General features: G+C 41.1%; 1 protein-coding gene across 9 annotated transcripts in view; it reads right to left on the bottom strand.

Annotated features, from left to right (window-relative positions):
- The window catches only part of TBC1D5 (TBC1 domain family member 5), a 645101-nt gene that overhangs the window by 212087 nt on the left and 406330 nt on the right, over nucleotides 1-26684 (bottom strand). For all 9 annotated transcript variants that reach the window (XM_056519933.1, XM_056519937.1, XM_056519936.1 and 6 more), the window contains one exon: nucleotides 22585-22757. In XM_056519933.1, coding sequence (XP_056375908.1) covers nucleotides 22585-22757 — 173 coding nt within the window. The remainder of the gene's footprint in view (nucleotides 1-22584; nucleotides 22758-26684) is intronic.

The raw sequence follows: 26684 nt of genomic DNA on the forward strand, positions 1-26684 counted from the left end.
TGCGGGGGTCCCCAGCGGCGGGACATCTTATCCCCTATCCTTTGGATAAGGGATAAGATGTCTCAGGGCCGGAGTACCCCTTTAACTGTCCACACTAGGTTTTTGTTTTACGTTTCACTATTTCTGTTACAGTACATGGAGTTTTGCTGTATACAAAAATGCAGTCAATTGCGCTAGAAACCGTTTCTGTTGTAAGACATATAAAAGCATCCATTTTCAGCATCCAGCATTTTATTTCCCTTTTTTTACTGTATTAAATGTATATGTTAAACATTAACAAAAATGCAGTGTGAACCCAGCCTAACAGTACATGGTGGCTATATAACTATGCAATGCATAAATGATCTATAAGAAGGGGACACCCTTCTATAACAACCATATGCCTGAATAGGGTATATTGGCAGGGGTTCCTATTATAAAAATAACCCCTTTTAAAGGAGCTAAAGGGGGAGCAGGAAAGGTCCTACAGTACCTGTCTCGGAAGGATTTGGGCAGGGGGCGGAAGTAACTCTGCAGAGCTGAACATGTAGGATCTTTTCTGCTGCACGAACTACCCCTTTAACTTGCATATATATAAACATTAAGTTGGAATGAAAATGTAAAACATTTTTAATAGGCTGAGGACTGGTCATCAATGTTATATCCTGGGGAACACCTTTCCCATCAAAGATATTTAGGGAAATACAGATCTTTACCAAGGTCCCCTAGTTATCATCCTCTAGTTTTAGTACTGGTATTCGCCTATGTAGTAGACAGATCAGTAGGACCCACCTGAACTAACTTTATGTAGGTCCCTGACCAAATCAAGAAATACGATTTCATTAAAAATCTTTTTAATGCTGTATTTAAAGTAAAAACAGCTCTTAAAATTGAACTTATTGTAATTCTACGAATTTTATATGAGATATATAGATGACTTTAATCTGAAAGTTGAATAAAAGATATTTAATAACAAGAATCTACTATAAGTAAATGTATATTATGAATTAAAAAACACAGGAACTCACCATTCAAAGCAATAGCACAAACACAACTGACAAACTGGGGCAGATTAACTATTACTGTCTATTACTTAGACCCCATGATTTATATAAGTAATACGCAGAATTAGTGTAAAAAAATTAAATAAAAGAAAAATAAAGTAATTTGACAAATTCTTTAGACTGTCTAGTCAAATTTAACACGTTCCAGTCTAACTTAACCAGTAGAGATGAGCAAACTTACAGTAAATTTGATTCGTCACGAACTTCTCGGCAGTTGATGACTTTTCATGCATAAATTAGTTCAGCTTTCAGGTGCTTTCAGGTGGGCTGGAAAAGGTGGATACAGTCCTAGGAAAGAGTCTCCTAGGACTGTATCCACCTTTTCCAGCCCACGGGAGTACCTGAAAGCTGAACTAATTTATGCAGGAAAAGTCATCAACTGCCGAGCCGAGAAGTTCGTGACAAATCGAATTTACTGTAAGTTCGCTCATCTCTATTAACCAGTAAAGAAAAACCACCTGCACTCACCGCATAGTACTGGACTGTAGGCTCCTAACTGGACGCTACTGGTGGACCGGCTTCCAGAACATGTGTGAGTGCTCAGAGGCGACTGCCAGCGGTTTTGCGTATACACGCCTGGAGGCCGGAAGAAGTGTGTATAGGCAAAACCACCGGCAGTCACCTCTGAGCGCCCACGGATGTTCTGGAAGCTGGTCATACAGAAGCGTCCAATTAGGAGCCTACAGTCCAGTACTATGCGATGAGTGCAGGTGGTTTTTCTTTGCTGGCTATGACACTTGATGATACATATATTGTCTACATTTCCTTGCACCACCGCTGGACATTTACTTGTACACGTCTCCACCTGCTTCAGTGCTGATCCATGAACATATCCAACTCCCGTTGACCTCTCAGTGGCATGTATCTAGTCTAACTTAAAAGGGAACAAAATGTTTCGAACGCTTAGAGCCGGCGCCAGGGGCTCGTGAAGTCATGGCGCCGGCCCCTCGTGACATCACGCCCTGCCCCCCAATGCAAGTCTATGGGAGGGGGCATGGCCCCCTCCCATAGACTTGCATTGAGGGGCGGGGCCGTGACGTCACAAGCCCCCGGCACCGGCTCTAAACGTTCGGAACATTTTGTTCCGAACGCTAAGCACCGGAGTAACCTTTTAAGTTAGACTAGCTGCATGGTCTCATAATCCGCCTAGAACAGCAAAATCTAATTTGTATAGGTCAAAGGTGACCAAAGGTATGGGTCATCCCGACATCCACACCTATAATATAGCTGCTTATGTCTCCAGGGTAGTGGATTGACATAGACCAAACTCAACTGTTGGTCTCAGATATAGGATACTCTCTTCACTCATATATCTTCCTGTCCCATGCCTCTGCTCTCAATCTTCAGTAGCCCTATCTTTTCGCCAGTCATTTTTGGACCAACACTTGATTGTGTTGTCAAGCCAGTAGTGCATGCGCTTTACCATTAGATGGCCAAAGGTTCTCCTTGCTATTGCACATTGCTGACCCTTGCCCATTAGGCTTCTGGAAAGCCAACTAGCTTCCTATTTTCCTATCTTCACTGCCACCACAGCCCTTTCAGCATACCATGACTTATTTTGAACCTCTGTGCCTGTTGGCCTGAACTCGAATTTGCCACTAGGCATCTCCTTAATACTTTCCGCATATTAGTTCTAGGGCACTGTCTGGTTTACTGACCCCTTATGTTGAATTTTACGTTGTGTATATTTTTTATGTTCCCTTCTGCATAGGGGTAATTGGCGTTGTGCATAAACACCCCCCCCCCCCCCCCCCGAGTATAGGGGTAAGTTTTTTAGGAATTATTTTTTTTCTGTTTTGGTTATGTTAAAACACATTAAATGAATAATAATTAAAAAAAAAGAATATACATTTGCAGGTCAGTTCAGTAAAATTCATTGAAAATAATAATAAAAACAACCAAAATAACACACTTATCAGAGCAACCCCCACCCCAAGTACTGGTCTTGCTCAAGAAAAAAAAAAAAAAAAAAAAAAAAAAAACAATATGGTTTTAGTATAAAATAATAATCATAGTACTCATGAAGGAAATTATTGTAATTACAAACAAATGATGATGAAATAATAAAAAAGCCTACTCTTTTTATTATTGTTTTTATTATTCATCAAATGGTCCATAAGAAGAAAATTATTTATATTTATGACTATACATGATACAGGAGCAATTTTTTTTTTATTGTTATAATATTATTATCTTATTATTATTATTTGATATAAATAAATCATCCAGGAGCAATGTATTTTTTTTTATTATTATTATTTATACTCTAATGATGTTTTTTTTTTAATTATTATCGCTGTTATTTTTATTAGTATAGTTCTTCACCAAGGGGCTACATAAGAAATTTATTATTATTATTATTTATAATTGATAATAAACACCATTCATCAGTAATGTCATCATTATTATTTTTATTATTAGTAATAGTATTATTATCCCTGTATTATAAGAACTCTCAGCCTCAGCATTCTTATCCATATTTTATGATGAAACCTCTGGTGGAAATAGTTATTATTATGAGGAATAAACACATCAAATTGTCATTACATTCTGTAACAAATACAATAATACGGAGTCTTAATGTTGCCTCTCATTTAGCCATAGAACCCCAATATATTTGTGGATCCCTGCTGTTTTATGTAGCCAGAACCCTACATTAGTTTTAACATAATGCTCTTTATGGGTCTGTTTACTGCTGGTTTATACAAAACTGCCATCTCTGAATAACTATGGTATATACAGCAAAAATAAATAAAATACCGTATATACTCGAGTATAAACCGAACCGAATATAATCCGAGGCCCCTAATTTCACCCCAAAAACCCAGGAAAAATTATTGACTCGACTATAAGCATAGTGTAGGAAATACATCATCCCCCCATGTCATCATCCCCCTTTGTCATCATCCAGACCCCTGTCATTAACACCCCCGTCATCATCACCACCTGTCATCATCCTGCCTGTCATCATCCTGCCTGTCATCATCCAGACCCCCGTCATTAACACCCCCGTCATCATCACCCCGTCATCATCTCCCCGTCATCATCCCCCCTGTCATCATCCAGACCCCTGTCATCATTCCCCCCCTTCATCATCACCGCCTGTCAATCCCTTCATCAGTGGTCTTCAACCTGTGGACCTCCAGATGTTGCAAAACTACAACTCCCAGAATGCCCGGACAGCCATCGGCTGTCCGGGCATGCTGGGGGTGGTAGTTTTGAAACATCTGGAGGTCCACAGGTTGAAGACCACTGCGGCCTTCGCCATCATTCAGACCCCCCCTTTAAGTTTTCTACTCACCTCCCCTCGGTGGGAAGGAAGGGTGAGCTGGTCCGGGCCATCTATGCTGCAGAGACCGTCCGGTGGGGAGGGTTAGTCGTTCTGGGCTGTCCATTTTCACCGGGAGGCCCTCTTCTCTGGGCCGGCCCCGGACTAGTGACGTTGCCTTACCGACGACGGACTGGGACGTTCATGCGCAGGTACGTCTGCTGGGCACGGACGTCCCTGTGCATCGTCGTCAAGGCAACGTCACTAGCGGAGAAGAGGGCCTCCCAGTGAAGATGGACAGCCCAAAACTACTAACCCTCCCCACCAGACGGTCCCTGCAACATATATGGCCCAGACCAGCTCACCCTTCCTTCCCACCGAGGGGAGGTGAGTAGAAAACTTAAAGGGGGGTCTGGATGATGACGAAGGCCGCAGTGGTCTTCAACCTGCGGACCTCCAGATGTTTCAAAACTACAACCGCCAGCATGCTCGGACAGACGATGGCTGTCCGGGCATGCTGGGAGTTGTAGTTTTGCAACATCTGGAGGTCCGCAGGTTGAAGACCACTGAAGAAGGGATTGACAGGCGGCGAGTTCACCCGAGTATAAGCCGAGGGGGGCGTTTTCAGCACGAAAAATCGTGCTGAAAAACTCGGCTTATACTCGAGTATATACGGTAACCCATCCTGCCAAAAGAAAATGGTGTATGAATCCGATTCATTCACATACAGTCGATATGAATTGGTAAAGGACTTTTATGAACATATTCGAATTGGTGACCATAAGAACAGCCAGATTTAGTAAAGCTTGGTTGGCTGTAGCAGAACTATGTAACGTGCTTTACTAGCGCTACATCTGTATAGACTCTGACTGCCTTGAGGTGAACAGATTGTTCTCTACTGTATATGAACACAACCTTATATATAAAGTGTCTTACCTATTCCAGTTTTTTAGGTGAATTAAATGTCTGTGACGGATACCACACTGTTGACTTTGCATTGTGATGCGAAATAAGAATAATAAGGAAAAAACAAGTAGCAACTTTTTTTTTTTTTTCCCCCCTTCCACACCATCATATACATACACAGACAACACCAGTAACCACAGGGGGATCGCTTCTCCCCTTGAAATACTGCAAATAAAGATGCCAGCTATTGAGTATATTTGTGGCGACTCCAGCAGCTGCTGTTAAATACCAGCTGGTGCGGCTGATTAAAATTACCTCCGAGTTGGTATTATAAAGACGCCTGGGCAGCGTCGCTGTATTAATGGATTATTGAGTGAGCGATGAAAACCTTGGCCAGCTGATGCGTTTTATTACAGATAGGCTTTATGATGTGTAATCACTGTAATATTTTACTACAGGAGGAAACTGGGAACAGGGGAGAGAAACTTGAATAATAACACCCTTCTGCTTAGCCCATAAAGAGGTAGTGGGGGCCATGATGAGACCACTTTGCTTCTAGAACTCTCAATCAAATAATCTTTTATTGCTTTGGTATTAGGATTATTGTGCTACAAAAAGTACTTGAAAGTTTAGACACTGTGTTATGAGCCATGGTGATGTTGGCACTGCACACATAATTACAGATGGGGCATTAATATTTGGATTTTAGCTTTTGGAAACTTGTGTATTAATGTACATTTTTTATTTCCTTTAAAGAGAAAGCTACACATTATTAATTATCATGAAAAGTGTGCATCTCTTAATGGATTTTGTGATAACTTTTCTAGTTTCGCAACAGTACCCCTATATCAGCCTCATAAGGGTTTTTGCCTTCTTCTGGATCAACACAGATGGGAAAAAATTAGGTTATAGGTTGAACTTGATGGACTCCGGTCTTGTTTCAACCTTAAAGAAGACTCTCTCCTAGGACTGTATCCACCTTTTCCAGCCCACGGGAGCACCTGAAAGCTGAACTAATTAAAGGGATATTCCAGGCCAAACCTTTTTTATATATATCAACTGGCTCCGGAAAGTTAAACAGATTTGTAAATGACTTCTATTAAAAAATCTTAATCCTTCCAATAGTTATTAGCTTCTGAAGTTTTCTAATAGAAGTAATTTACAAATCTGTTTAACTTTCCGGAGCCAGTTGATATATATAAAAAAAGTTTTGCCTGGAATACCCCTTTAATGCAGGTAAAAGTCAGCAACGGCCAAGCCGAGAAGTTCGTGACAAATCGAATCACTGTAACTTTGCTCATCTCTAAAAGTAAGTGTAGCTCATAAAATAGTGTCTGTACCTGTGTGTGACGGTTTTCTCATAAGTCTTCTGTGATTTTTGCCCAAATATTTATTTTTAAGAGTATAAAAATGACTGATTTCTCACGTTTATCTCAGGTTGCAATGCCATCGAGACCTGACATCACTAGTCAGCTGATGACAGGGAGCCTGTCTGTTTCCATGGGTGGAGCGATAGCTGGGTGGGAGAGAGATCAATCTGCAACTAATTGTATTTTAGCAACAGCTGTAGGAACCCTGATTGGAAAACACAGGTCTTTTGAATGAATGCAGCTCATTTTCAATGGGCAGGGTGGCTGATGTGTGGGAGGGAGGAAAATGGAATTATGGGATTTGTAGGCAAAGAAGGAAACTCAAACAGGAAATACCAGTTCAAAAAAAGATAGACAGTAATGAACACCATCACATTGTGGCTATCAGGTATGTACTACAATCATCTTATGGTGGATAACCCCTTTAAGAACTATGTAACTATAAATTTACACATAGAAACATGAAATGTGTAGGCAGATAAGAACCATTTGGCCCATCTAGTCTGCCCAATATTCTGAATACTATCAATACTCCCTGGCCCAATCCTATATCTAGAATAGCCTTATGTCTATCCCATGCATGCTTTAACTTCTTCACTGTATTTGCAGCTACCACTTCTACAGAAAGGCTATGCCATGTATCTACTACTCTTTCAGAAAAGTTAGGCTATGTTCACACTTCTGTATGTCCGCACGGAATATCTGTGCGGACATTCTGGAGACTGTGGACGCCAGCATAACATGCCAGCGCTAAGACCACACAGGAATGTGCCGTCCGTGCAGAGTCCGCAAAAAGAATTCCGAGGTGTAAATTCCGAGGTGTAAACATAGCCTACTACTTCAGACTACTACTACATAGCCTACTACTTCGTGATATTACTTTAACCTATAAAACTACAGTGGTCCCTCAACTTACAACATTAATTGATTCCAGGATGACCATTATATGTTGAAACCACTATAACTCTATGGAAACCAGTAATTGGTTCTGAAGCCTCAAAATGTTATCCAAAAATAGGAAAAAGTGAGGATTAAAGACAAAAGTAGATAACTTATATAGATAAAGCAAATCCTTACACATTATGTAGAGGACAGGAGCTTCTTCAGCGTCCTGTACAGTACATGCAGTGTCCTATAAAAGTAAAATGGAGCCGCCCTTACTTGGTGTCCAAAGGAGCAGCTAACTGTGGCATAAATTAAGAGTAGTACAGAACATGTAATATCTTCCTGTACTTTAGGGAGGCGCTACCAAACAGGAATTCAATGCGTACGCTTCAGTAATACAGATGTTTTACTGGTGAATGCCCATTCTGATTGGTCAGTTCTTCCAGCCATTGAAACGTTTCACAGATCTGGACTGTCCGTACATTTTATGTTGAGTCTGGTTTCAAGTTACAATGGTCCAGAAAAGACCATTGTATGTTGAAACTTTTGTATGTTGAGGCCATTGTAGTTGAGGGATCACTGTATGTCCCCTTGTGGTAGTGTTTCTTCTTTTAAATATCCCATAATGTATTAAAAAGCTTCTATTATATCCCCTTTGTCTCGTCTTTCTTCCAAGCTATACATGTTAAGGTCTTTTAAGCTTTTCTGGTCAGTTTTATCCTGCAATCCATGTACTAGTTTAGTATCTTCTCTGAACTCACTCCAATATCTATATCCTTCTGGAGATACGGCCTCCAGTACTGCGCACAACACTCCAAGTGAGGTCTCACCTGTGTTCTGTATAGCGGCATGAGCACTTCTCTCTTTCTACTGCTTATACCTCTCCCTATACATCCAAGCATTCTGCTAGCATTTCCTGCTGCTCTATTATATGGGGAGAAATGTGCTCTTGAGATTTTTTAAGCACAAATAAAACATAGAAAACTTCATTTTTTTTTTTAAACAAAGTATATTAGAAATATTTTTTATTTACCATAAGGAGTGCAATAGCAAAAGTTTATTTTAATGAGCGTTACCATTTAAGGCCATAAATAAGGACTCCTATTTCCTGAATAACTGCAAGCGCTATGTATGCTGGGCAGCACCAGGATACATTTTATAACCATTCTAACAGCTCCCCAGCAGATGATACAGTGGTTGCAATTGGTTCCAGGACGACCATTGTATGTTGAAACCATTGTATGTTGAGACCATGACTCTATGGAAACCTGGTAATTGGTTCTGAAGCCCCAAAATGTCATCCAAAAATAGGAAAAAGTGAGGATTAAAGAAAAATAAGTAGATAACTAATAAAGATAAAGCAAGTCCTTACATATAAAAGTAAGAAAGAGCTGCTGGAAGCTGTAATCACTGTCTATGTAGAGGACAGGAGCTTCTTCAGGGTCCTGTACAGTACACGCAATGTCCCAAAAAAGTAAAATGTAGCTGCCCCCACCTAGTATCCAAAGGAGCAGCTAACCCTGGCAAAAGTTAAGAGTAGTACAGAAAAAAAGTACCTCTCTGTACTATAAAGAGGTGCTACCAGTCAGTGCATGCACTTCAGTAATACAGGTGTTTTACCAGTGAAATGTCCATTCTGATTGGTCAGTTCTTCCCGCCATTCACAGATCTGGACTGCCAGTAACATTGTATGTTGAATATGGTTTCAAGTTACAATGGCTCAGAAAAGACGATTGTATGGTAAAACTATTGTAAACTGAGGCCACTGTAAGCTGAGGGATCACTGTATAGGCAGTAGGTTCCTGGGCAGATTAGTAGGTCTCACTCTTGATCACTTCTATGTTACCATTTTTCTTTATCAGAAGTATAATTTTACATAAATTTCTAAGGCTGCATGATCCCTAATGTGCATGCCATCATACAGTCAAGAAAACTTAGCAAAAAAAAATAAAAAATTTAAAGCCATCTAATTTTAAGTTCAGTTTTCTGCTAGAACAATGCCAGCACTGAAACAGTCAATCATACTTCACTGGGGCTGATACATCATTATTACATTTGAGGTCAATCGTTTTTAGGCCACAGTCCAAAGAATATATTCAAACACATTACGATTATTTGCTGTCTAGCAATTCAGACTGGAGGTCGCCTGGTCACAGGAAGCATTATTCTTCGGAACAAAGCTCATTAATAAAATCAGATGATCAATGGAATATTTTTCAGAAGGTAATGGCACTTTTGAAAACTTAAATAGTTCTAATCTGCAGTGAAGGAAAGGATCAGGATCTACGGAGCACAGCAGAAAGGCTGGAGAAGGCCTCTACAATACCCTCATAGACATGATGGCTAAAGAAGTAGTGAAATAACATTTACCATTAAATTCAACAATTGAATTAGGAATCAGTAGGGTAGCTGGCTTCCCGAAGACATATCGCAACAAAACATTATGGCTTCCCGTAGTATTTTCATTAGGGTCACATCAGTAACATATTGCTGGCTATTATGGCAATACATTAAAATACCTTTATCATGGAAGGTCTCTTTAGATTAGGGAATAATACAAAAGTAATCGTGTATTCAAAAAATAAAAGAGCAAAACATTGAGTCATAAACATTAAAGGGGTACTCCGCCGCTAGACATCTTATTCCCTATCCAAAGGAGAGGGGATAAGATGTCTGATCGCTGGGGTCCCGCAGCTGGGACCCCCGCAATCTCTGTGCAGCACCCGGTGTTCATTTAGAATGCAGGGTGCGGGCGGCACGGGTAGTGATGCCATGCCCCCTCAATGCAAGTCTATAGGAGGGGGCGTGGCAGTTGCCACACCCCCTCCCATAGACTTGCATTGAGGGGTGTGGTTGTGACATCACGAGGGGGGCGTGGCAGTAACATCACAACCCCCACTGCCAGCTCCAAGTGTTTGGAACAAATGTTACGTGCCCCTTTAAAGGGATTTTCCCTATTTTCGATTTGCCATAAATATATAAGGGTTTATGTGTTTAAAAACTTGAAGGGTCATATAGATGGCACAGTTGGGCATGTTACGTTCATGTGAAAGCTTTTTTTTTTATAAGAGACCACACTGATTGGCAGAATAGTTAAAGTGAACCTGTCACCTATTTTATGCTGCCCAAACAGTGGGCAGCATGAAACAAGTGCCAATATTGAGGGTCCTGAAACATTATGCTTTAGTCTGAAATGCTCCGGCATCAGAGGACCCAGATAAGTAGTCACAAGGGGTGGTCCCTGCAGCCCTGAATGACGGGTATCTCTCTATCTTGTATAAGAAGAGACACGTCAATCAGGGCTGACAGAGCCAAAGAGGAGGCACTGGGAACCACCCCAATGGCTACTTACCTGGGTCCATGCAGATTTTTTTAAACTATGATTTGTCTGAAACGCTGGAGCGTGTAAATCGTAGCATTCTGGGACACCGCTTTTAGCATTGATTTCATGTTGGCCACGGTTTGGGCAACATAAAACAGGTGACGGGTTCTCTTTAAATCGGTTAATTATCCAATAATCTTTATAAAAACTGCTAGACAAGGGCCAGAGTCCCACTACTTTTTGCCTTATATATAAGAGGTAAGAAAAGTGTCTGGCCACTGCTCAAATCCCAAATAAACTCTCTGTATAGAACTTCAACTTTACATGTTTAGGCAAAAATAACAAGCTATGGAGTATGGAGAAGTAGGAAATGATGACTGTCGGTCATGGCCACCAGAACTGAGATGAAATTATATACTGGGCATAAAGCAAAACTTTTATAAAAAAAATAAAAATAAAATGATAATAATAAAAATTATAATTTCATCATGAAGGGCCCCAAAATGCAAAAGGCACCTGAATCCACCTCTGTTGTGGGATCAGCCGACCATCGATCAGGTAGGAAAAAAGATTAGGACATTTTTAATTGTCGAGAGAATGCTTGGCTGTCAGCTATTAAAGGTGTATGTGCACCTTAACGGTCAGTTCACACACTGAGGATTTGCTGCAGTTTTTCTGCAACTGATTTCAAATACATATATTTGCTTCAGGCAGAATCATTGCAGATCTGCAGCACACCACCAGCATGTGAACAGACTCTAAGGGTGCGTTCACACTACGGATTTCTCGCAGAATTCCACGAGCGGAATTCCACGAGCGGAACTCCGCGAGCGGAATTCCAAGGTGTGAACTTAACATTAGTGTGAATGGGTCTCTGCGAGACCCGTTCACACTGCGGAATTTCCGCGGCAGACAATTCCGCCGCTGAAATTGTTCCGCGCAAAGAAAGAACATGTTCATTCTTTGCGCGGATTTCGCGAGCACTGCATAGCCGTCAATGGTGACGGTTCAGTGCCCCGCGGCCCTAACGCCGAAGCATCTTCGTTGGCGGCCGCCAGGCGGAACCTCCGCTAGCGGAATTCAGCGAGCGGAGATTCCGTAGTGTGAACGCACCCTAAAGGTAGGAAGACACGTTGCAGATCCGCTGAAGATTTTCTGAATCCAACTGGAAGGGAAAATATCAAAGTGGGTGTTATACTTCCCCCCCTTACTATTGGATCCACTTCTGCCTTTGGCGTTTTCTGCTGCAGAAACTCTGCAGCGTATCTGCAATGTGTGTTCCTACCCTTAGAGTCTATAGTATTTAGTATTTGTTATTTTTTGGTTTATTTGGGCTGTTTGGCCACTAGATGTCAGTATATGTGAAATCTTTTTACATTGATGTGCATTAAAAAATAAATATTGCTAAAAATTATATTTTCCACGAAAAAAAGAAATTTTTTTTTTATATTGATACATATATATTATTTTTCTGTTAGTGTCCTTTTAGCAGCAGTCCAAATAAAACTTCATATAGAAAGTGATTATCATTATTATTATTAATAATAATTATATGATGATGATAAATTGTGAAATTCACTGTAAAGCGTAATGGAGATAATTCTAAAAAATTCTAAAAATAAAATGTTAGAAAACTAAAAGGATGAATAAAAGAATTGAAAAACAAAACAAATAAAACTAAACCAGTTCAGTAAGAAATGTGGACACAGGGAGCTGAATACAATCTCTAATTTACAAGATGGAATTAGGTGCTCTCTCTAATAACTCATTCTATATTCCAGGCATATCGCGGAGTCATATAACAAGAGATGGTAAACTATCGCTGATTCCAATCAAATTCAAGATTGGCTATTAATTTGATTGGAGCATTAAATCAGGAGTAGTCTGTAAAATACACAAATTAGAGCAGAATTATATACTATTCTTTTTGGATAATTACATGTATTTTTTGTAAGTTCATATTTTGTAAATTATTTAAATTGTAGAGTGCACTCTGCCTGGAGCAAAGAGACGATAATTAAAAAGAGCTTTATTTGCATGTCACAGGGAGAACGTGTAGATCCATACATACTGTACACACAGGTAACCGCTACTTAAAATATCAAAGGAAATGCCTCAGGACCTTTAAAATGGGCATCTCTCAAGGGTCAACAAAAACAACAGTAACGTTAGCAAAACAAAAGAATACAGTATAATTATCTCCTGATTCCTAGTGCAAAGTGCTAAATATTTTCTATTAATTTACTATTTTTTTTTTTTTTTTTTTTACAATTTAAGGGCCCACTCACACAACAGAATTTCTGGGTAGCTTAAAAATTCTGCTTGCAGCCGCGGCCATGGATATCAGTCGCCACTAGAACCACTTGGTCACGTGCCGATTCCATTGACGGCTATTCATTTCAGAGAAGATTCTGCTAAAAGAAAGAAAATGTTCATTCTTTTGGCAGAATCCGGTTTGCAGAATTTCTACAGCGGAAATTCTGCAATGGAAAAATTGCCTTGTGAATGGGACAGTGGAAATCCCATTGATCACAACATTAACCCCTTAAGGACGCAGCCCATTTTCACCTCTAGGACGAAGCCCTTTTTTGCAAATCTGACCACTGTCACTTTAAACATTAATAACTCTGGAATGCTTTTACTTATCATTCTGATTCTGAGACTGTTTTTTCGTGACATATTCTACTTTAACATAGTGGTAAATTTTTGTGGTAACTTGCAATTTTTCTTGGTGAAAAATCCCCAAATTTGATGAAAAAATTTAAAATGTAGCATTTTTCTAACTTTGAAGCTCTCTGCTTGTAAGGAAAATGGATATTCCAGATAATTTTTTTTTGGATTCACATATACAATATGTCTACTTTATGTTTGCATCATAAAATTGACGAGTTTTTACTTTTGGAAGACACCAGAGGGCTTCAAAGTTCAGCAGCAATTTTCCAATTTTTCACAAAATTTTCAAACTCACTATTTTTCAGGGACCAGTTCAAGTTTGAAGTGGATTTGAAGGGTCTTCATATTAGAAATACCCCATAAATGACCCCATTATAAAAACTACACCCCCCAAAGTATTCAAAATGACATTCAGCAAGTGTTTTAACCCTTTAGGTGTTCCACAGGAAAAGCAGCAAAGTGAAGGAGAAAATTCAAAATCTTCATTTTTTACACTCGCATATTCTTGTAGACCCAATTTTTGAATTTTTACAAGGTGTAAAAGGAGAAAATGTATACTTGTATGTGTAACCCAATTTCTCTCGAGTAAGCACATACCTCATTTGTCTATGTAAAGTGTTCGGCAGGCGCAGTAGAGGGCTCAGAAGGGAAGGAGCGACAAGGGGATTTTGGAGAGTACGTTTTTCTGAAATGGTTTTTGGGGGGCATGTCGCATTTAGGAAGCCCCTATGGTGCCAGCAAAAAAAAAAAACACATGGCATACTATTTTGGAAACTAGACCCCTTGAGGAACATAACAAGGAATAAAATGAGCCTTAATACCCCACAGGTGTTTCACGACTTTTGCATATGTAAAAAAAACATTTTTTTTTCACTAAAATATTGGTTTTCCCAAAAAATTTTAAAGGGTTAATAGCAGAAAAGACACCCCAAAATTAGTAACGCCATCTGTTCTGAATATGGAGGTACCCCATAAGTTGACCTGAAGTGCACTGCGGATGAACTACAATGCTCTGAAGAGAAGGAGTCATATTTGGCTTTTTGAGAGCAAATTTTGCTCGGGGGGCATGTTGCATTTAGGAAGCCCCTATAGTGCCAGGACAGCAAAAAAAAAAAAAAAAAACACATGGCCTACCAATTTGGAAACTAGACCCCTTGGGGAACGTAACAAGGGATAAAGTGAGCCTTAATACCCCACAGGTGTTTCACGACTTTTGCATATGTAAAAAAAAAAAAAAAATGTCACAAAAATGTGGGTTTCCCCCGAAATTCCCCATTTTTGCAAGGGTTAATAGCAGAAAAGACCCCCCAAAATTTGGAACCCCATATCTTCTGAGTATGGAGGTACCCCATAAGTGGACCTAAAGTGCACTGCTGGCGAACTACAATGCTCAGAAGAGAAGGCGTCATATTTGGCTTTTTGAGAGCAAATTTTGCTCGGGGGGCATGTCGCATTTAGGAAGCCCCTATGGTGCCAGGACAGCAAAAAAAAAAAAAAAAACACATGGCATACCATTTTGGAAATTAGACCCCTCACAGAATGTAGTGAGGGGTACAGTGAGCATTTACCCCCCACTGGTGTCTAACAGATCTTTGGAACAGTGGGCTGTGCAAAATTTTTCATTTTCACGGACCACTATTCCAAAGATCCGTCAGACACCTGTGGGGTGTAAATTCTCACCATACCCCTTATTACATTCCGTGAGGGGTGTAGTTTCCAAAATGTGGTCACATATGGGTGTGTTTTTTTTTTTTTGCGTTTGTCAGAACCGCTGTAACAATCAGCCAACCCTGTGCAAATCACCTCAAATGTACATGGTGCACTCTCCCTTCTGGGCCTTGTTGTGCGCCCCCAGAGCACTTTGTGCCCACATATGGGGTATCTCCGTACTCGGGAGAAATTGCGTTACAAATTTTGGGGGGCGTTTTTCCCTTTTACCACTTTTGAAAATGAAAAGTATAGGGCAACACCAGCATGTTAGTGTAAAAATGTTTATTTTTTTACACTAACATGCTGGTGTAGACCGCAACTGTTCCTTTTCATAAGGGGTAAAAGGAGAAAAAGCCCCCAATATTTGTTAGGCAATTTCTCCCGAGTATGGCGATACCCCATATGTGACCCTATACTGTTGCCTTGAAATACAACAGGGCTCCAAAGTGAGAGCGCCATGCGCATTTGAGGCCTGAATTAGGGATTGCATAGGGGTGGACATAGGGGTATTCTACGCCAGTGATTCCCAAAAAGGGTGCCTCCAGCTGTTGTAAAACTCCCAGCATGCTTGGACAGTCAATTGCTGTCCAGAAATGCTGGGAGTTTTCGTTTTGCAACAGCTGGAGGCTCCATCTTAGAAACACTGCCGTACAATTTTTATTGGGGGGAGGGGGGGTGGAAGGGGGGGGCAGTGTACGTGTGTATATGTAGTGTTTTACTCTTTATTTTATGTTAGTGTAGTGTAGCGTTTTTAGGTTACATTCACACTGGAGGCAGATTACACTGAGTCTCCCGCTAGGAGTTTGAGCTGCGGCGGAAAATTTGCCGCAGCTCAAACTTGAAGCGGGGGAACTCACTGTAATCTGCTGCCAGTGTGAATGTAGCCTGTACATTCACATGGGAGGGGGCTCAAAACTACAACTCCCAGCATGCACTGACAGACCATGCATGCTGGGAGTTGTAGTTTTGCAACAGCTGGAGACACACTGGTTGGAAAACCTTGAGTTAGGTTCTATGACCTACCTCAGTATTTTCCAACCAGTGTGCCTCCAGCTGTTGCAAAACTACAACTCCCAGCATGTACTGATAGCGGAAAGGCATGCTGGGAGATGTAGTTATGCAATGGCTGGAGGCATGCAAGTACATCTCCCAGCATGCAAAGACAGCCTTATGCTGTTCCTGAATGCTGGGACTTGTAGTTTTGCAAGATTTAGAGGGGTTCAGTTTGTAAATCACTGTCCAGTGGTCTCTAAACTGTGGCCCTCCAGATGTTGCAAAACTACAACTCGCAGCATGAGAGTTGTAGTTTTGCAACATCTGGAGGGCTACAGTTTGAGACCACTTAGTTATCTACAACCTGAACCCCTCTAAATATTGCAAAACTACAAGTCCCAGCATGCCCACACAGCAAACAGCTGGGAGTTGTAGTTTTGCAACATCTGGAGGGCCGCGGTTTAGAGACCACTGTAAACTGTGGCCCTCCGGATGTTGCTAGGCAACAACTCACCTAGCAGGACCGGGATGCCGCCGCCGCCGCCACACGTGGGGGATCCCCGCATGGAGGATCGCGCTCCGGGATCCAGGATCCAGGTAAGGGACCTTCGGCGCAGACCTTCCCTGGACAGTTCCCCCGTTTTGCCCGGACACCGATAGGTGGGCAAAGCCGGGGAACCGAACTTTAACCCCCCCTCCCCCGGTCTGCTATCGGTCGGTCGCTCGACCGACCAATAGCAGGGATAGGAGGGGTGGCACCCCTGCCACCAAACTCCTATCCCTTCAGGGGGATCGAGGGTGTCTCTGACACCCCTGATCCCTCTTGTTTTCCGGGTCACCGGGACCCGGAATCGTGCAGATCGCAGGTTTGAATTGACCTGCGATTTGCGCCCATCGCGATGTGCCGGGATGCCTGCTGTTAGATAACAGCAGTCATCCCGGCCCGATCACATGTACGTCGCTCATCGTGAAGGGGTTAAAGGGGTACTCCAGTGGATTTTTTTTTTATTATTTTTTTTTTTTTTTATCAACTAGTGCCAGAAAGTTAAACAGATTTGTAAATTACTTCTATTAAAAAATATTAATCCTTCCAGTACTTATTAGCTGCTGAATACCACAGAGGAAAGTTAAACAGATTTGTAAATTAATTTTGAATACCACAGAGGAAATTATTTTCTTTTTGGAACATAGAGCTCTCTGCTGACATCATGAGCACAGTGCTCTCTGCTGACATCTCTGTCCATTTTAGGAACTGTCCAGAGCAGCATATGTTTGCTATGGGGATTTTCCCTAGTCTGGACAGTTCCTAAAATGGACAGAGATGTCAGCAGAGAGCACTGTGCTCATGATGTCAGCAGAGAGCACTGTGTTCCAAAAAGAAAATCATTTTCTCTGTAGTATTCAGCAGCTAATAAGTACTAGAAGGATTAAGATTTTTTTTTAAATAGAATTAATTTACAAATCTGTTTAACTTTCTGGCACCAGTTGATTTAAAAAAAAGTTTTCGACCGGAGTACCCCTTTAACTTCATGTCGAAGAATGAAGCTGGAATCCACTTGGAAATTTTGCGATGTGAATGGGCCCTAAGGGTTCAGAAGTCTCCTCGTAGGACCCTCCCTTTACCACACAGATGCCTCTCTGTACTCCATCTACTCTGCCTTCTTCCCTTCCTTTCTTTCCTCTCCTTTTTTTTTACCTGCCCCTACTTTGCATATTTTTGCGTTGCTTCTGCTGTGAAATATTAAACCTGAGGGTTGTTGTTCATTCATTCTATGTTTTCCCAAATGCTCATATACCAGTTCTGTATTTATGTGTTACGTTGCTTGATATTTGTTTATAAACAAAAGAATAATAAAGAGGCACTTAAGAGAAAATGTACCATTTAAAGGGAAAAAAAGGCGCCTTTACCTATCAAGGGGACGTAAACCCATGATATTTTGAATTTTTTATTTAAGTTTAAAGTTCTGCGTGGATTAAACATTTAATATATCTGTATAGTGCTGGGAACTCCATCCCATACAGAGCTCGAAATTCTCTGCATAGATATAGAAGACAACAACATTGGGCTTAAATGCAAGTCCTAGCACCCTGGTACTTAAGGCACCAAAATGTACAATTACATCCTGTACATGACGTTAGCGCACATGCTGAGGTCGCTTCATGCACCGCAGGACCCGCTGGTAATGGTGAACATTAGCGATCAAACTGATGCCCACCATTAACAATTTAAATGCCGTGATTAATACTAATCAGAGCTACGTGAGACTTCTTGATTCCCTCAATGTGATTGCAGAGGTTTGGTCAGTCAAAATGGAGGCTCGCAGTCTCCTCACCTGCCTTCTGCTGCTCTGCCGTCATCCGTATGGTATCATCTGGTATGGCAAAATGGTCATTTTTAAGGAGGAGATACACCCTAACCAGGATAAAATTAAAGAAGACCAAGTCTTCAGGTCCTCCAACAGAGACTTCCAAAGAGGACCATAATGAGTATTATACAAAGACTGATAAGTAGGAGTAAAAAATAAAATAAAAAAATGGCTAGATAAGACAACGTATCTTCCCTCCAGCTTGGTTCAAAGTTCTGCTGAATAAGACAGACCATGCGAGGGGATAGTAAGGTTAAGAACCTCCGACTTGTCATCATTAACCAACGGTCAGGAAACTAAAGAAAAGTCCTCCAAAGCTTAAGGTTGCTACATTTCCGAATCTTTATAACTTTCTGTACCAGTTGAAAAGCTTTTTTTTTTTTTCTCTGGAGCTTCCCTCTAAGGTCTAAATATGTGGGTTTCCTTAAAGGGGTACTCCGGTGGAAAACTTTTTTTTTTTTTAAACCAACTGATGCCGGAAAGTTAAACAGATTTGTAAATTATTGTTGTCCTCCCGGTTCCCCAGACCTCCGGACGTATAGACACCAGTGTCGCGGTGAGTGCATGCTATTGTTCTTTGTGTATACCAGATTTGTAAATTAGTTCTATTAAAAATTCTTGATCCTTCCAGTACTTATTAGCAGCTGTACTACAGGGGAAATTATTTTCTTTCACGACCACAGTGCTCTCTGCTGACCTCTCTGTCCATTTTAGGAACTGTCCAGAGCAGGAGAAAATCCCCATAGCAAACATATGCTGCTCTGGACAGTTCCTAAAATGGACAGAGGTGTCAGCAGAGAGCACTGTGGTTGTGACAGAAAAGAAATCCAAAAATAATTGAATTTCCTCTGTAGTATAAAGCAACTAATAAGTACTGGAAGGCTTAAGAATTTTTAATAGAAGTAATTTAGAAATCTGTTTAACTTTCTGGCACCAGTTGATTAAAAAAAAAAAAAAAAGTTTTCCACCGGAGTACCCCTTTAAGGGGTAGCCTGGGGAAATGTATTTATCAGACACTTATCCCATAACCCCAGGATAGGAAATAAGTGTCTGATCGGGAGTACCCTCTCTGAACTCCTGTATGGGGTCCCATCTACAAGTGACCATCCAGTCAGTCCATCACCAGCTGCGGCGGGACATTGCTGCAGTCAGTGACTGACTGAGCGAGCCCCCACTTGAGCTTATCCATGAGGGTGGGGGGGGGGGCAGAGCGTTCAGATGATGGAGAAGTAGATAGGGCCCAGTACAGGGTCCCATGAGGGTCCCAACAGTTCACCTGACTACCCCTTTAAGATGCTAAACTCAAAAATGTATTTGTCCTGAACTCCCCCTAGTGGTTGCTACAATCATTCAGTCTTATGCTTTAAATTGATGCTGGGAATTTGAAGTTCAGAGTATCAGAAAAATGTAGCTTTAACAGATATAAAAATAAATTATGAAATAATTCAGCTTAGAATTTCCAACCTAAAGAAGATGGTGTAAAATATCGATATTTACTTTTAGGATAAATAAAAAACTTTAATTGGGGAAGGTAATACTGAAGATATGAGCCATATCAAATGGGCAGCATTTTTATTCTAGGAGGTTTATCTGCATTACACCTCACCCCTAGAGATTTAAAAAAGGATGTAAACATCCCTGTAACCAAAATGTTGAATACCTAGCGTCTCCGTGCAATAAGTTTGCTCTATTAATAGGAGCCTTATTTTTCATCAATAATATCCATTAAGGAGCACTGAAGACCTAGTAATAAATCATACTGGCATATAAACCGAACAGTTCAGGTAATTTTGCAGTGTAAATTCCCATGCCCATTAGAAGATTGCCAATGCCTTCCTGTGTTGCTTTATATATTGCAGCACTGTTTGAAAATGTATTACTAAACATAGATATTGCTCACTCTTTCAATGGAAACTTCCGATAAATAAACGAACCTACTGAACAGAAAGCTATAGGTCAGTGTTTTTCCAACAGTGTATCCTCATCTTGTGCAAAACTAAAACTTCCAGTATGCTGGGGGTTGTAGTTTTACAACAGCTAGAGGCACACTGTTTTGAAAACATTGCTATAGGTAATGGTTAATCTAGAGCAAACAGTAAAAGGGTATTTGAAGTGAGGTGAAATCCCTTTAATCCAGCATCAGATGATACAGAAAGTCTGATTATCTTCCATTTATTTCCAAGTAATGCAATGAGTCTATAGTGTATAATTTCCAGCCAACGCTGCTGGAGCCTGTGAAGAATAAGGGCCCATTCACACTATATTTTCCGAGCAGAATTCCGCTTATAACATACTATTATATAGATAATGAGATTACCACAGGTGCCAAGAGAGTTTACACAAGGTTGTAAGTGATAACAGGTTTATTACCCAGCATGCAACGCGTTTCATGGCAACAGCCACTTCCTCAGGCTCCCCTCCGTTATGACCAAAACCAAATTGCCGTCCAAGGATGTCAGGGACAAGATTGTAGACTACACCAGGTTGGAATGGGCTACAAGACCATTGCCAAGCAGCTTAGTGAGAAGTTTACAACAGTTGGTGGGATTATTCACAAATGGAAGAAACACAACATTACTATTAATCTACCTTGTTAGGGCATCTATGCCTTCAAGATCTCACCTTGTGGACCCACAATGATCATGAGAGCGACAAGGAATCAGCCCAGAACTACACGGGAAGATGTTGTCAGTGATTTCCAAGCAGCTGGGACCATAGGGGGAGATTTATTGAAACCTGTTCGAAGGAAAAGTTGCTCATAGCAACCAATCAGATGGCTTCTTTTTTCAGAAAATAAAAGAAGTGATCTGATTGGTTGCTATGGGCCACTCAGCAAGTTTTCCTCTGGACAAATTTTGATAAATCTCCCCCATAGTCACCAAGAAAACAATATAGAATACACTGCACTGTCAAAGACTAAAATCTTGCGGTGGCTGCAAGGTCCCCCTGCTCAAGAAATCACATGTATAGGCTCGTCATGTGAAGTTTGCCAATGAATCTCTAAATCATCCAGAAGTTTGTTAACACGTCCACTGATTACGAGGCAATTTTCTAGACTAACGGGGTCTTAGTTTGAATTAGTTTTGTCCTTGTTTACTGCTGTCTAAAATTAGCTGTGTCTTAGTTTGTTTCAACTTACAGTCCAGAAAAATAGATAAATATATTGTATTTTTAAATTAAAGAAACATTTTACCGCTGTTTACTGTGTATGGCTATGAGGCTGTAAGAGCATAAAGCAAATCCATATTAAAGTCTGACCTCAGTGATAAAGTTAATTCTATAGTCAAATCTATAGAGTTCTACTTGCCCCCCGTAAATAAACTTGCCTAAATGAGACTGATCTTGCCCACAGTGCTCTATTTCTCTCCAGTTAAAGCCTAAGGCTATAGCCACACAGAATTTTCGCACATCCGCAACAATTCCACATCTGCATTCCTTTTGGGTGCTTTCTGGCTAGTGCATTATCGGTGCTGATTCCGTATGGAATCCATGTGAAATCCGCATGTGGAAGTTCTGAAGTGTGAATGGGAGTGCGGAATCCTATTGAGGTCTATTGGGCTTTAATTTGATGCAGAATCCGCATGTGGATTGTGACAACACCATTTATAGAAAAAGGATGCAACCTATTTTTTGGGTTACTAGTTTACTGAACACTCATGTCCTTGCAATATTTTAGTTTTTACTTTTCAATAAATTAGCAAAGATATTGAACATTTATTATTGCCATTATGGGGTATTGAGTGCAAAATGATGGGGATAACTTAATTTTTTTCATTTTATTTTAGCAACATAAGAAAATGGAAAAAGGGTCTGGAAAATTCTGAATGCAGCTAATTTTATTACCATTGCTACCAACTTCGTTTAGTGGGGAAAGCCCTTCAAATTAGCATATACACAATGGTGAACTTTCTACACACATCAGCAAGACCAAACTCGCATTTTGAGATGATAAACTCTTACATAACAGGATAAATGAAGGCACGCATTAGCTGCCGAATCTGCATATTTCACGGCACATAAAACTGTCAGCCATGTTTTTTATACTTACAATCCGTAGATCTGAGGAGCAATTTCCAGCCTGTTGAGATGCATGTAGAGTTCAATGTCGTGTTTCTTCAGTAACTGGTCTTGGATGTGATTCACCTTTGTTACAATAGCAATAGAAGGCCCAATGTCTTGAGGTCTGGCAAATGGCATGGTGGAAAGCATCGCATCTTTCTCCTGCAGTGAAAAAGAACAAAGTGATTACCTTGAACTGCAGGCTCTGAGACACATAGAACTGGTGACAGCTGCCTAATAGTCGATCTGTATATGTTAGGTACATGGCTCCATTAATTCTTTACTAGGGAAATGGTACTGATGCTTCCTAATGCCCTTTGCTTTAAAGGAATGTATTGAAATTGAGAATTGTAGGCCAGAGTTTTTATACTGACTCACTTTGAATATTTAATGCTATCAATCTTTTTTAAGTCCTTTATCTCATTCCTCCTTGGTGGTATATAAGGTAAATAAAAATCTCACAGTTGCTTAATATAAAAGGAATATTCTGGCATACTAAAACGTGACGCCATTTTGAAGTAAAATAATTAGGGATCGACCGATATCGATTTTTTAGGGCCGATACCAATACTCTGTGGAGGTTAGGGCCGATAGCCGCTAACTTATACCGATATTCCGCTATAAGTTATCTGCTATTTATCCCCCTTCCCTCCCCCCCCACGGCGGGCACTTTAAATCAATGAACTGCAGCGGCTTTTGCAGTGCCAGAGACCGCCGCCGCCACCCGCTTCTCTCCCCCTGCCTGTCCTGGGGTCCTCCTGAGTCCTATCACTGCTACCGCGACCGTGCCCCCACCACTGCACTGCACTCCCCACCACACCGCCCCGGCCAGAGACCGCCGTTACCTGTTCCCGGGGCCCGTGCTTCTTCTGACTCCTGCGGCGTCCTCCTGAGCTGTCACTGTGCGCACTGACGGTGACGTTGCGTTGAGGACGTCACTCTTCATTGCGCAGCACACAGCGTAACACAGGATGCCGCAGGAGCCAGAAGTAGCCCCAGACCCCGGGAACAGGTAATTATAAAACCGGGGATGGGAGAGGCAATGGGGCAGCTGCGGCGGTGGCGGTCTCTGGCCGGGGCGGTGCAGTTTGGGGTGCGGGGCGGGGCATTATTGGATTATCGTCAAGGTAATTGTTGATACCGATAACGTCCAAAATCGTGAATATCGGCCGATAATATCGGCCAAACCGATAATCGGTCGATCCCTAAAAATAATAATTCTTTATTTTATATAGCGTACACAGATTCCACAGTGCTGTATACTCAAATTGGTCCCTGTCCTCATTGGGGCTCACAACCTACAACTATCAGTATGTTTTCAAGTGTGGGAGGAAACTGGAGTACCCAGAAGAAACCCATAAACTCTTTGCAGATGTTGTCCTTGGTGGGATTTGAACCCAGAACCCCAGCGCTGCAAGGCAGCAGTAGCTACCCACGGAGCCACTGTGCTGCCCACAATACACCATAAAAGATTAAATATTTTCAGTACTATAGCTTCCCCACATAGTCTCTCACCACTTACTGGCCCAAATGATCTTAAAGGGTACTCCACTGGAAAATTGAATGCCAGAAAATAAAACAGATTTGTAAATTACTTCTATTTAAAAATCTTAATCCTTCCAGTACTTATCATCTGCTGTATACTACAGAGGAAGTTCTTTTCTTTTTAAATTTCCTTTCTGTCTGACCACAGTGCTCTATGCTGTCCACAGAGATTTATCAAAGCTTGTGGAGAGGCAAAGTTGCCCATAGCAACCAATCAGATCACTTCTTTCATTTTTCACTGGCCTTTTTAAGAATGAAAGAAGTGATCTGATCAACTTTGCCTCTCCACAGGTTTTGATCAATCTCCCCCATTGCCCATGGCAAAACTATTTAAAAAATACAATAATTTAAACTAATTCAAAAATAGAGTGTATTGGTGTAATAAATAGTTTATCTTCATAAGAAAGTAGCCCCTGCAGATATAATTTTTTCCCGACCAGTGTGCCTCCAGCTTTTGCAAAACTACAACTCCCAGCATGCCCGGACAGCAAAAGGCTGTCCGGGCATGCTGGGAGATGTAGTTTTTCAACAGCTGGAGGCACACTGGGTGGGAAACACTGGCATAGATGGAGAGATGGTGAGTAGAGATGAACATGCCGAGCCCCGTGAACTAATTGGACCCGAATTTCGGGGTCGGCGTGGCTCGCTGAACTTTAAAGCTTTTACCGGTTAGGTGACGGTAGCGGTAAAAGCGAGCAAAACACATGCGTTTTGGCGCCCAAAGGAAGCGGGAGGACATTGGGACGGTGTTAATTTGGAATTTAGATTATGAGCCTCACTGCGGGCAAGTACTGATATGAGTGATGACAATACCTATACCTCACTGCAAAATGTATTGGTGCTAAATAAACCAATAAATCACTAAATAAATCAATAAAATAAAGAAAAACATAACTTAAAATGAGACATCAGGGAAGTAGAACGAAACTATTTTCTTCGATATGAACATTACATGAAAACAAGGGAACACATGAGGTATTTATAAGTAGTCCATTAAGAATATAGACAGTTGTTTAAATCAAGTTTCTTTGTTGAAAAGATTCCTAAGTTCCTCTAGGGGTACTTTCCTACTATACATGTTATTCTCAAGAAAAAAAAGCTGGAAAAATAATTCCGGATGATCGGCGCCAACCGTCAGAGAAACTTCAAGGTAGACTTGTGAATATTTAAGCAATCCTTTATTTTGCTTTGACAGACGCGTTTCGAGGTCTGCTACTTCTTTATCAATGACTACAGCAATTAGTACAATTAGGTACAATTGCTGTAGTCATTGATAAAGAGGTAGAAGACCTCGAAACGCGTCTGGCAAAGCAAAATAAAGGATTACTTAAATATTCACAAGTCTGCCTTTAAGTTTCTCTGACGGTTGGCGCCGTTCATCCGGAATTATTTTTCCAGCTTTTTTTCCCGGAGAATTCACCAATCGAGTGTGGAGGAAATCCTCCTTGAAATATCCGGACGGCTGCACCGCTACCCAAACATGTCATAAAGCTACAAAGGTTGTTGTATGCCCAATACAATCCCATAAGGTGAGTGGTAATTCTATACTATACTATACTACTCACCTTAAACACCCATACGATCAAACATACCGTGCAATGGAAGCTCTGTCTTGTGCTTTTTCCTGTCTATAGTATACTATACATGTTATAACATGTCTAATCGTGGGAGGTCCTGCCGCGGGCCGATGCTTCGGCTTTACAGTCACAGAAGCCTGGGCTTCCGTGATCGTGACGTCACGCCACGCCCCCCTCCATTCATATCTACGGGAGGCGGCGTGATGGCTAGTACACAGTCACATCTTCTCCCATAGACATGAATGGAGGGGGCATGGGGGCAGTCATCCAGCACGGCACAGAGTTCCCTCCGTGCACTGGATGACTGGGGTGCCGCTGTTTGGATCGCGGGGGTCCCCAGCATCCAGACCCCTGTGATCAGACACGTTATCCCCTAGCCTTTGGATAGGGATAACATGTCTAGCAGCGGAGTACCCCTTTAAAGGAGATGTCTCAAGCTTAAAATTACGGAGAGGGGATACGTTTTAGATCGCAGGGGGTCCCAACATTCGGACCCCCACAATCTAAAACTTATCCCCTCTCCCTGCAGATAGGGGATACGTTTTTCTGTAATCTGAAGTATGAGACATCTCGTTTAAATTTTCACATCACTGTATATAAAATTGCAATCTTGCAGTATGTACACTTTCTACTTAACATTCACAGTATGGAAATGTTTTTTTCTCTCCTGTGCAGATCACATCACGATTACAGACAAAGGCAATTGTAAAGGCAGATAGTATAGTGTTACACTATTGACAAGTGATCCCGGAGGCAGCTTAGTTACTTCTCCTTGCATACGTCACAGAGCATGCTTACATAATTCTAACCCATAAGTCAATGTGTCACTTTCTGCAAGTTTCTATAACAATTGTTGCCTCAGCTTAGGCAAGATAGCTGCCCCTATGCTGTAAAGAACATAGAATAAAAAATAAAAATAAAAAAACAACAAAACAAGTATATATTTCGAATCTGTAAAACAAAACTG

Source organism: Hyla sarda, chromosome 5, assembly GCF_029499605.1.
Source record: "Hyla sarda isolate aHylSar1 chromosome 5, aHylSar1.hap1, whole genome shotgun sequence".
NCBI classification, from domain to species: Eukaryota; Metazoa; Chordata; class Amphibia; order Anura; family Hylidae; genus Hyla; species Hyla sarda.